This window comes from Triturus cristatus, chromosome 3_2 (genome assembly GCF_964204655.1).
Source record: "Triturus cristatus chromosome 3_2, aTriCri1.1, whole genome shotgun sequence".
Classification (NCBI taxonomy): Eukaryota; Metazoa; Chordata; class Amphibia; order Caudata; family Salamandridae; genus Triturus; species Triturus cristatus.
The window spans coordinates 841,230,046-841,242,326 of record NC_140584.1 but is presented as its reverse complement, the minus strand read 5'-3'; the positions used below and the strand labels follow the sequence as shown (position 1 = coordinate 841,242,326).

The following is a 12,281-nucleotide window of genomic DNA, read 5'->3' as shown; positions in this document are numbered from 1 at the left end:
GGAGGTGGACTGTAAGCATGCACGGAGGGCGTAGCAGCAGACTGACAGGAGCGTCTCACTGCGCAAGTCTAGATGACGGAGGAAGAGGAAGGAAGCCCCCTGAGGAAACTGTGCAAAGACTTTGTAGGTCGAAGTACTTGCAATCCGAAACCGCCACTAAACAAGCATCGGTCGCGAAACGTCTTGAGTACAGGAGGGATCAGCCACCGAGGAAAGATTCCGGCGGAGGCATTACATGAAGATCCCCTAAGAGAGTACCTTGACCTTGTGAGCCACAAGTTGACAGAATGTAAAGTGGACGAAGCTGAGGAAGTAGATGTGGACAAAGGGAAGGAGGTCCTTACTGCTCCCTTTCGCAGGCCGGTTGCCGCCAGTGTTACGAAGATGAAGACTTAAGCGCTGGTAAGTTAAACTCTTTATTCAGACCTCCACAGATCCACAACAAACAGCTTAGGGTAAAACAACTCAACGTTCTCTAGTCAGCTCTCCGAATGCCAACATTCTAAGGTAGCCTCACAAGTAACGATAGGGAAATACCAAGTGGGAGGAGGGAGGATGGGGAAGAAGGCAAACAAGGGAGATACTTTTCCAACTGACTGCTAAACTAATGGTAAACAATAATTAATTTAACATTGCTTAAGAGAATACGACTAGGGTGAATGCACAAAAATGTGAAGCAACATGAAAAGGCCTTTCCTCTGTACTGTAGATGAAATAGTTAGTGGAACATTCACTGGGCTCCCTGGTAAAAATGTAAAGTGGTAACATCATCTAGGTGAGCGTTATTAAGTTCTGCCTCTGTTGCAGGCATTTACAACCAGTTGAAGTAGAAGATGAAAGAGCAACAACATTACATTGCTTTAATCAATCTGTTTCACTTCAGTATCAGACCTGCAGGGTTGGAGGCTAACACAACTTAGGACTTCAAGAGAAGGTTATACCCCAGTTTCAGACGAGTCACCAAAAAAGAAGATATAATCCACCACATTCATTTGCCCGATCCAGGCTAGGCTTAAAGCGCTTTTATTTCAGCAATCATCAAACCGCCCCATTTGAAAAGGGGACTGCGTCTGTTAAATAAATACTCAAGTCCTGATAGAGAGACAGTCTTAAAATTGTCAGAAGACATGGAAGCTACACATTTATAATGAAGGCACTGACGTTGAATACACACATCCAGATCTTGTTTTTGAGTGGTAACCATTGGGACCCTTCCACGCAGTGGTCTCCTGGGCGGTCTTAAAACAGTGGTCAATGAAACTTGTAGGCTGGTGCACCAGATAACATTTCTTGGCCCGGTGAACAGTCCGCAGAGCAGAACGGAATATTATCTGGAGTCACTGGAAACAGGGAAATGTTCAGAAACTTATTCCATCTCAATCTCCTGCACATTCACCACGTTATCGTTTCTAATCCATGGCACTGGCTCTTGCACATAAGGGTCATATGTCCATTTGGGGAAAACACGTTTATAAAGGTTCATCAGCACAGTGTCCTGGGACTTTAATTGCCCATCAAAATGGCACTTCATGTGGCCATGGGTGCCTGCAAAGAAATGAAATCCAAGGCAGACCATTACAAACAATCTCTTAGCACAAATCCACCAATGATTTACATAAAAATATCAGACACATGTCAGATTTATATATGACTTCTACTGGATAGGGACATAGAATGTATGTCTTATCATACCCGCCACCATCCAAATCCATATTTACAATTAGGAAATGTTTCCTTTGTCATATGATGGAAGAGGAAAACAGAGAGGGCAAGTGAGGTGTCACAGAGATCAGTCTCAGCTCCATGCCAGAAAGCTATTTGGCTAGAAGTGTCCATTTGCAGATAATACAATTATTCGAAATGCACTAATTTTGGAATGAAAAAGTGGGAGGGTTTTAAAATAAGAGTGGACAGGGAGTGGAAAGCGCAAGTCATTCTCTTAATCTACAGAAAAAGGAGCAGTGTGGTATGGGAGGTGAGATTTTTATACTTCAATTAACAAGAGTAGGCTGTGTGGTGGGAGCTCTGGAGTAACATTAAAATTAGTAAGGATATGGTAGTAAAATGTGTAACCTGGAAAGGAATGCAAAAGCAGTATACACAGAAAAATATTGAACTTCAATGGAGAAAAATGTTGAGAAACAGTGGCCTTTATTTTTTACCCTAAAGAGGGAAAAGGTCAGGCGAAGGAATACCCATGATCTGTGTGTTGCAATGGGCAGACCAATGTCCGTGGGCTTCCTCAACGGAAGGTACAGTCTAGTTTTCTGACTTCAGGCTGCCTGGAACATGTGTGATAGAGGCTACGTTTGAACTAAGAAGGAATTTCTACAGATCAAAGCTATAAGTCAGACCTCTGTTGAAATGCCTGTCCATAGGTTGCTTGTAATGCCAGCTGCCAAAAACCTAATCTCAAGTGCAAGATCTAATTCCGAATACAACTATCATAATAATGACCTCATATGCTTAACATGTGAGCATAAATTAACCATAATGCATTGGATAAGGCAGCTTTACATACCTAGAGCCTCTTTAATATGCCCTCGACGACCCCATTTTGTTCGGAGCTCTACTGGCTTAAACCACAGGACATCCTCTGCAAAGGAATAAGGATAGTAGTAAGGTAGATCACAAATCAAACTCCACATAGTTAATGGCCTCTGTTACCGTGCCATAATCCCACTCTAGCTATTCATCTCTACTGTACACAGTAACCTCAGACTACTCAAGGTTAAATGGTGAAAAATACAAGATAATCTTCTTGTAGAAGACTGACCATCTCCATTTGATATTTCTTATTATGAAATCAGATATTTCTCAACTGTTAAGATACTCCCAGTGGAACTCCCCTCTCACCCTCTAAATCGCATATTCCAGTCTTATTCAATAATGTAGTTTACCTTCCATACAACAGGTCTGGTTTTTCAATAGATTATTTGTCTTACAACAAGACTCTGCACCAGGTAACCTGTGTCCTTCATACTATCAGCTATTCTTGCCCCTATAAACAGGATATCTTTATTCCGCTCCATCTGCTTCTCCTTGTCCTACACTGAAACATATTTTTTGCACCTTCATCAGATGTTCATAGCACCATTCAGCTAATCCGTTTGCATCAGATATTAAGAGTTTCTCATCTTCTATGAGATTTTTTGTTTCAACATCAAGTAGTTCTATTTCCCCTCCCCATGAAATGATCAAGGCTGCCCATCATGGGATCTTTGTTAAAATGTATACTATAGAATATCTTCGCCGATATGCAGTAAACTCATAACACTTAAAACTGCTTTATGAACACAAATCAACACTGACTATTTTACATTACTTTTATTCTGATTTGTACTGCTAATTTTAACTACACTAAATGTAAACAGGTCTGCTACTATTATCATTTCCGTAACTGTTTTAAAAAGAAATGTACGCAGGGAACTATAAGCCAACAAAATAGACTTTGCTTCCTGAAGGCAGGCAGGCTTCTCCAAGGTCCTATGATGTGATGAAGAACCGCAGTTCACTTTCTAGCCTTTTATAGTGTTTAACCATGGGAACAGAAGAGGACACCACTATATCCAAAATAGCATATGTCCATAACAACATCAGCTACTGCCTGAAATGAAGGACTGAGGTAGTGACAATCCTAACCAGAGTAGCAAGACCTCTGATCAGTATCTTCCATCTTAATTAACAGGCACTCAACCTGTTCAGATGTGAGCTGCGCGGTGGGGTGGTTCATCTGGAGGCGTGGAACCCGCATTGGATCTACTCACACAATCTCGACAGTTAACTGGCTGAAACTTATTGTGTCCATAGACCTTCTATTACTGGCTGGCGGTTAGGGCCACACGCGTCAAGATGAAATCAAACATCACCCGATTGGAGCCTGATTTGCAAAAGTTTACTAACAGATGTAAGTAACTATTATATGCCTCTTTCTGCACCTCTCTGACCAAACACTAACTATTTGATCCTTGTACATTGTTCTGTAAGCTAAGGGCATTCAGTGGAAAGGCCCTTTAATAAACAAACAACATAAACCCAACGAAAAGAGACCGCATACACTAGGAAAGTACTACAGGTCCAAAAAGATACAACACCTGCAATAAGGTATAGAAATGCTGTCCACTCACCTAAATGTGTTGAATTTGCACCACATGAGATCTTGATTCTTTCCTCAAAGCCACCAAAGAAACAAGTTCAAAATAACTTGTTAGGCTTTTCAAATATGAAATTTACCAAAGCTGACATGATGGACAGCCTAGTTAACTTCAAGAAAGAACTCTGCCAAGACATTAAGGGAAATCAGGATAAAGGACTACAAGACTCCCAGGATGACTACCTACCCCAACAGGAAAACCTGAGGAAGGATGCATATTCTTTAGGAGAGAGAATATAGGAAATTAAAGCAGAGCCAAATGCTGCTGCTGAAACTTCCTTAACAGTGGAGCTTGACGTGCTATTAAACTTCACTGAATTAACTCTCTGATGATGTAAAGAGATTCCAGGGCCCAGCAGAGGTTGATGAAGGACCTGACCTTGCACGATTTGTGGTGGGTATGTTCTCTTCTATTTTGGGAGATTAGAAAGAGTCCATAGAGCTGGTTCACAAAGGTGATACACTAACAAAGATCATGTTGCACTACTTCACTGAGAATGGAGAGATTCTGAGAAAAGTTAGGAGCAAAGAAAGTCTCATTCTAGGACTTCCCGTGTTAATTACCTTCAGACACTCAGGTGGCCACTCAATAGAGGAGAATGTCAATGAAAGCAATCATTGATAACCTGAAAACAATTAATACCCAGTATGGATGGACCATTCCATTCACAATTACATTTGACAAAGATGGTTGATTTCACAGATTGTGTAGGAACTGCATCCTTCCTTCAAGTAGAGGTAAAAGAAGAAACAGTGTATGAAAGTGCCCCTTTTTGGCATGGTCACCCCCACTTTTTGCTAGGTATTTGATGCAACATTGACAGAAAGTGTACTGGGTTCCTGCTAACCAGGTCCCCGTGCCAGATCTCCTTCCCTTAACTGTACAACTGTTTTCCCCAATTGGCAATACCTTTAGAACTCCCTAGTAAATGGTACCCCTGGTACCTAGGGCAAGGAGGCTTAAGAGGGTCCCTAAGGGATGCAGCATATATTGTGCACATCCTAAGGGACCCCTAACCACACTCATGAGGGCTGCCATTGCAGGCTGCATGTCTTGGTGCAGGAAAAAGTGAAAATACAACATGGCACACAGCCCTGTGTACCATGCCTTCAGACAGTGCATGCCTGATAGGTAAGTCACCCCTACAGCAGGCCCAGTCCTAAGGCGGGGTGCCCTATGCTACATGTGTGGATATAACTGCATGAGCTAATATGCGCCTGTGCTAGCCAGTCCAATGACTGCCAGTACAAGTGCCCAGGTAAGCCATTTTAGGTACATATGCTTGGTACGGGTCACAAACTAGTCCCAAAGCTACTTTATGGCTTTACTGAAATTAAAGATGTTTGGTATCAAACATCTTGTATTAATAAACCCTCACTGATTCCAGTGATGGATTTATTAATACATGCACCCAGAGGGCACCTTAGAGGTGCCCCCTGAAACCCTACCAACTACTAGTGTGGTGGCTGACCGGTGTAGACCAACCTGCCACCACAGACAGGTTTCTGACTCCCAGGGGTGAGAGCCTATGCTCTCGGATGTCAGGATGTCAGGAAGCCTGCTCTGGAGAGGGTGTTTTACACCCCCTTCAACAGGATGACCTGTAAATTAGCATTCCAAGGCAGGGATTTCCAAAGAGCCCACCCACCGCCTTTGAGGGAAGCTTGATTTGCATACCGGAGGTGAGTGGATGCCCCCCCCATGCCCTCTGACCAGGGTCCAATTGGCACCTGGTCAGGAGGGAAAATTAATAGTCAGAGGTGTGTCCACCCTCAGGCTAGTTCCACCCCTAAGGTGGGTTACCAGATGTGGAGATGAAATTTAAAAGTGTACTATCTTGGTGACTGCACAATTAGGAACTCTGGGACAGGGTTATGCCCATTTCCCACAGGAAGTGGTCATACAGGGGGCGTAGTGATCCCAGGGGTAAGTAGCCTATTGGCTTTTACCCTACACTCCCCTAACGGCCCTAAATCTAGTATTTTATGGGAGCCCCTGACACCAGGAAATCAGATCCTGCCGGCCTGAAAGGAGAAGACAGATACTGAAGAGCTGCAAAAGCAAGAACAGTGGAATAGCTACTGACTTGGCACCAATCCTGCAGGCCTGCCTGCTGTCCTCGGCCATTGCGCCAAAGTCGACTCATCATGAAGCTTCTATACCTCCAAAAGCCTGGGAAGACTGCCAGACTTTCTTCAAAGACACAGGAACTTCCATGGAGTAGCAGAGTTGCTTCCCTGCAGCCTGCAGACACCCCAAGAGACCAGTCAGGACCCCAGATCGCCAAAACCAGACGCTGGAAAACACCACAGCACCCGAGCCGCCTAGCCCGATTCGAAGTGTGCTAGTGCTGCCAGCGTGGTCCCCAGGCTCTCCAGAAACTAAGCCCACCTTAGGTTTGCCAACACCGCCAGCAGTCTCTTTATGCAGGCTCACCCAACCGCAAGTGTCTCCGGTGACAAAAACCTGACACCTCAGAACACCTCTGCACCGCCCGGCCCGTGGACAAGAGGACCAAAGGTGTCCACATGTCCTAGAGTATCGTGAGACATGAGCCCACTTAGTGGTTGAACCCAACTGGCCTTCCAGTCCCTGCCTGCAGCAACTTTGTGACCGGACTGATCCCCATTGACTTAAAGGGCACCAGATGCTATATTGCACCTCTGCACTAGGCCACCCCTGAGCTGCCAGAGGTGACCTGTTGGTACTGCCTTGGACCGTGCCCCACCCTCCCCATCAGTCCTGAAGATTGGTCCCATATGTCAATGTAAAGCACCTGCATGCAGTGAATGTCTTTCTTCCATAGGATAACATTACCACTTCAGAAATTAAACTGTCACTTTTGAAAACTATAAACATTTCTATCTTGAAACTTATGCACATGACTTTGATGATCTTGGTGACAAATATTATAGAACAGTAAATATTAGGTTTATAAATTGGTGTGGATCTTCTTATTGGGTCATGCGTACCATTTGTTGACTGTATGTGTATGGCACATGTCTAACACTCCTCTCTGAGGTGACAGTGTTGCACTATACAAATGTTGACTGATTGATTAACATTGTTGCTTGCCCCATTCTTCCCCCACACCCTAATTTCCCTCTCCCCAATTGTTGCTTGCCCCTTCTTTTTAGGCAGGAAAAATTTAAAGAAAATGCCTCCTGCCCCCCCTCTAATTTTCAGACTTGCCGCACTGCTGTAGAACATAGCTAAAAAAAACATTGACAAAGCCAATAGCTCTTGCATAGGCGCGACCTATTGCATTTGCCAATGCTTGTTTCTTTACTGACAGCTGGTAATACTCATCCATCAACAATTTTTGTTTCTCATGAAGTTGCACATTTAAATACTATCAAATAAATTGAATTGGCAATACCACTCCTATCCATTTCTGATTTTATGGCGGAGTGTAAATCAAACTGCCACGGTTTGGTTTATTATTCATGTTTGTTTAACTTGGAATTTGAGCAGGGCCATCAAGAACTCACTCTTGTGGAGATCCATCTTTTGTCTGGAAACCTCGTTCATTCTCTGATGTTAATGCAGTTTCACAGGAGTAATCGAGAAGATAGGCTGTTGCCATTCTCCTGAATGGTTTGAACAAGTTTTTGACAGTGTCTCAACTGGCCTTCTAAAAATATCAGAAATATGGCAGCCCGAGATGCTGTTGTATTTAATTTTATTTTTATGATGCGAATGAATAGCAAAGGGTGATATTACCACAAGAGATTTTAATTTGGTATTGGGACAGAAACCTGGATAGATTGGGGGACTGGGAAGGGCTAACACATTTTCAGTACTGTCTTGCTTCCACTGCCTTGAGGGATATTTGGTGAGAACATAACAAACAGGAGTAAAATTTAGGCAATCTCCCAAAATTAAACTCCCAAGGATAATGATGTCGCTCAAAGGGAATTTAAAGACCTGGCTTGATAATAAAGTAGAACATACACTACTAGAACTAAACTGGGAACACATTTAACTAGACAATTGAGAGAAAAAGTTGAAATTGCCTATAACCAATATCTACAATATAGGTTATGTTCTTGTCGGACTGAGAAGGAGCAAAAATTAGAAAAATTTGGAACGTTTTATAAAACCCTGTACTCTGCAGCAAAATACCTTCTGAAATAACTTTATATCTAATAAGCGTACCAGGAACACTGCTGAGCAGGTCAAAATAGTAGGAACGTCTACAATTGGCTAGCTATAATCCAAGGACCAATGGAGACAGCAACGCAGGTAACTTTAATAAAACTTTTGCCCACTCTTACTTCCCAAACTGATGGCTCAGTTTAACCATATTATAAAGGTGGAGAGGGTGTGTGAGAAAGTGCCATCTTTCTTGCATGGTAGGCCCCCACCTTTTGCTGAATTGCTGAATGTACTTTGACTGAGTGTGCCCTGGGCTCCTGCCAATCAGGTGCCCAGGGCCTATGTTCCTTCCCTAAAAACTATGCTGCAACCTAAACCCAAATTGGCAAACCCTGGCCACATGTCAGCCCTTGGTAAATGGTACACTAGGGACCCAGGACCTTGTGACCAGGGATGGCCCCTAAGGGCTGCAGCACTTATTGTGCCACCCTTAGAGGCCCTGTACCCTGACACAAACACCCTAGCCTTGCAGGCTGAGTGTCTGGGTATAGAACAAAACAGAGAGCCGACAAAGTACACATCCCTGTGTAACATGCCCACACACACACTGCCCTGGCATACATCAGCCACCCCTCTAGCTGGGTGCCCTATGCCAGTGGTGTGGGTACAGGCGCATGAGCCCTGTGCCCCTACAGTACCCAGGTCCATTCCTGGGCACTGTAAGTGCAGTGCTGCCATTTAAGAGTATATGGTGCTGGGAGATCGTCAACACGAACTCCACAGCACCATGATCGCTCCACTGAGGACTGAGAAGTTTGGTATCAAACTTCTCAGCACATTAAACTCGCACCGATGCCAGTGCAGGGTTTAATGTACAATGCACGACAGAGGGTATCTTAGAGATGCCCCCTGAACCTAACCTACAATCCACGTCTTGTCTGAGGGGCTGTCTAGGCTGCCACACAGCAGACATGTTGCTGGACCCCTGGGTAGAGAGCCATCAGCTCTCCTGGGCCTGCAACAATGCACACCCTGGGCGAGGTGCTAGGTCTCCTCCCCCAGGATGGGCAGGGGAAGCTTCAAAGGCATGTCGCCTTTGTGAGCTTCTCCAGGCCACTTGCTGTACTCAGCAACTGGCCCCTACCGGTTCTAAATCCCCACTCTGGCAGGAAGACTGGCCGGAAACCCCAAGGAAGGACAGGGGGTGTGCCAGCCTCTGCCAACCCTACCCCTCAGGTGGGGGAGGCGAGGTGAAGCACATTTCCGGGCTCTCGCCATCTTGAAGATGGGGAGCCCTGCCCAATCAGGACTAGGCCACTTCCCCCCTCCCACATGAGTGGCAGGATAGGGGGTGTACCTGCCCTTTACCTACCTTTAACGCCCCTAAATTTAGTATTTAGGGGCACCCTGAACCTTCCTTCCTTAGATCCAGATTCCGAAACAGCAAAGAAGATCAAGAAGCAAGAAGACCTGCCGTGCAGCTGCTAACAAGAGGCAGACACCAACTGCTTTGGCCCCAGCCCTACCGGCTTGTCGAGCCTCGAACCTGCTCCTGCTAAATCCCGGCATCTCCTGTGGCCAGCAACCTCACAAACCCCGGAGGACCTGGCTACCTTGTGACTCTAATCATCTGGGACTCCCACAAGCAGTGGTACTGCTCAAAGCAAGTAACTGACCCCTGGCATCCACCAGGAACCGCAGACCCTGCACACTCTGCACCCACCAAGTCTAGTATGTGCTAGAGTGAACAAAGACCACGAGGACATCCCCCCCCGGCGACTGTGACCTCGAATCCAGCACCAAAGGATCCACCTCGACGTTCCTGACGACGCCTGCAGCCTCAGAACCAGGGACCCCCCCCCCTAACCGCGATCAACAGAGGGTAAGATTTCCCGACACCAAAAGGCACCCCTGCACCCGGCGCCCTGCGGCCTCCTGTGTCCAACTCCTGGGTACCTACCTATCCTCCAACTACCCAACTTACCTCTCAAAGTGCTGGTCGCACCTGAAGAATCTTGGTCCCCGAGCTTCGCCTTGCAATCCATTGAACGACCGACGGCTCAAAAGCACCCTGCACCCAGCCGCCCGAGTGGCCCTGGCAGTGCAACTTCTACTCTAACCTGCTTCCCCATTTGCCCTGACTAAGTGACCAGGAGCCCAGCTCCCACAGCCGCATGACCTGCTAGCCAGCAGCCACCAACCACGGGCCCCCTGCCTCCTATTGGATAACATTGGGCCTACCTCACTCTGTACCCGGCTGCCCCTGTGCCTCTGATGGTGTAACAACTGTACTTACCTGACCCTGGGAGGCCCCTGAGTCTATGCCCAGAACCTTAACTCTGACAGTCGAGTACTTACCCAAAAGCCGATAACTCACTTTTCTTCCATAGGGTAACATTGACTGGTTTCACTTGAAAATTCTTTTAAGTGTGGAGTTTCTAAACTTTAAAATATTCACCTAAAATCAACCGAGTAACGAAATCGAAAATACTCACCTGCTATTAGGAGACATCCCAGTGCTGGATCTTGGTGCCCCGCACTGACCCTGAAAAGTAATTACAACCATACTTACCGCTAACCCAATTTTCTTCAATAGGACACCATTGACTGTTTTTCTGTGAAGTTTCTTCCGTGTCGATTTTTGCATACTACAAATATTCTTTAAAAATAGTACCAACTGTGAAAACGTAATTGTTTTAGATAGATGTCCCAGTACCGAGCCTAGGAGCCCAGCACTGGATTACAAAAGTAACAAGAACATACTTTACTTGCAGAAGAAAGAATAAATAAAGCACAAAAATTACAATTCTTGGTGGTACTGCGATACTAGACAACCTTATAAAGCCACATGCAGTTCGAAAATACCACAAAGATGCTCTTGTCTTGGAACTCCAACCAAAAGAAGACAGAGGGCGAAGGAGATAAGAAAAATAACTAATCTTGACTGAAGCATGTAGTAGTAAATTCAGTGACCGGTTTGAATACTTTTCCTATTAGACTGCAAGTGAGATTAGTGGGGAGTATTATTTCTGCCTCCTGGTACATTTGTTTACCAAGCAATACAGTTTCCTCCGATTCGTTTAAAAAAACATGCGATTTTTCAGTTTGATTAGAGGAATTATTTAGCACTCCAAGGAGAGATAGGTACAGGTAAGGGAATAAGTCCTTTTAATTTGGGTATTCTCCGGCCTCTTAGCTAGTCATAAATTGGTGCAAGTAATAGTCTACTGTTTTTCTTTACTTCTTTCCTATATAAGGAACACTTGCTCAGATTTGTTTTACCACCTATACATCCCCCCCCCCCAACCAAATTTATGTACCACACCGATAACCATAGCCCCGCTGGACACATTCCCTCCTGCACTACCTGCTGCCTACAACACCTGCAGTTAGGCAGAAGCACCACTCCAGCGGTCACAAAGACAACCAGCCTCTCATAGCCACAGCAAGCGGCAACATGAGAATGGGAGATTGGACTGCCCTTAAGCTATGGCAGCAGGGTACGTACACACTCCGCTGCTATCACCAGGTAAGGGAGAATCTGATTGCAGACTCCAACGAAGAGAATGACGGTGCTGGAATAGACAGTCCGTCTTTAACACACCAGACTTACTTTCTGGGGCTGCTTCTACACATTAGTAGGGGCCCACTTCAAGACTAGTCCTAGCAAAATCGAAGCCTCAGCACAACACTGGAGCTATTCACATTGGATTAGCTACTTCTATGCAGTTCATAGCTAGGGAAACATGGTCATACACTTTCCCAGTATATCTAAAATACTTTCCACCAGAAATAAAGCACAGAAGAGGTTTGCAGAGAAGCCAAATAGTAATCTTTTATTCCCTTTGGGAGATGTCCAACTCTATAAAATCTGTTTTTATAAAAATATGTTATCTTTTATGATTTTCCGTTCGCTAAACCATTTCCTCCAAGTTTTTACACCAACACTGCTTAGGGATATGCTTGGAATCCTATTAAGTGTGTAAGAATTCTAATGAAGATCCCAGGATGGAGGATAAAACATATGCA

General features: G+C 45.0%; 1 protein-coding gene across 1 annotated transcript in view; it reads right to left on the bottom strand.

The window, feature by feature from the left end:
- Positions 1-987: 987 nt before the first annotated feature.
- Positions 988-12,281, bottom strand: part of TSR1 (TSR1 ribosome maturation factor) — a 184,050-nt gene continuing 172,756 nt past the window's right edge. Inside the window, exons 14-15 of the mRNA XM_085649095.1 lie at positions 2,522-2,596; positions 988-1,545 (exon numbers count right to left, since the gene is read on the bottom strand). Coding sequence (XP_085505221.1) covers positions 1,367-1,545; positions 2,522-2,596 — 254 coding nt within the window. The 3' untranslated portion in view covers positions 988-1,366. The remainder of the gene's footprint in view (positions 1,546-2,521; positions 2,597-12,281) is intronic.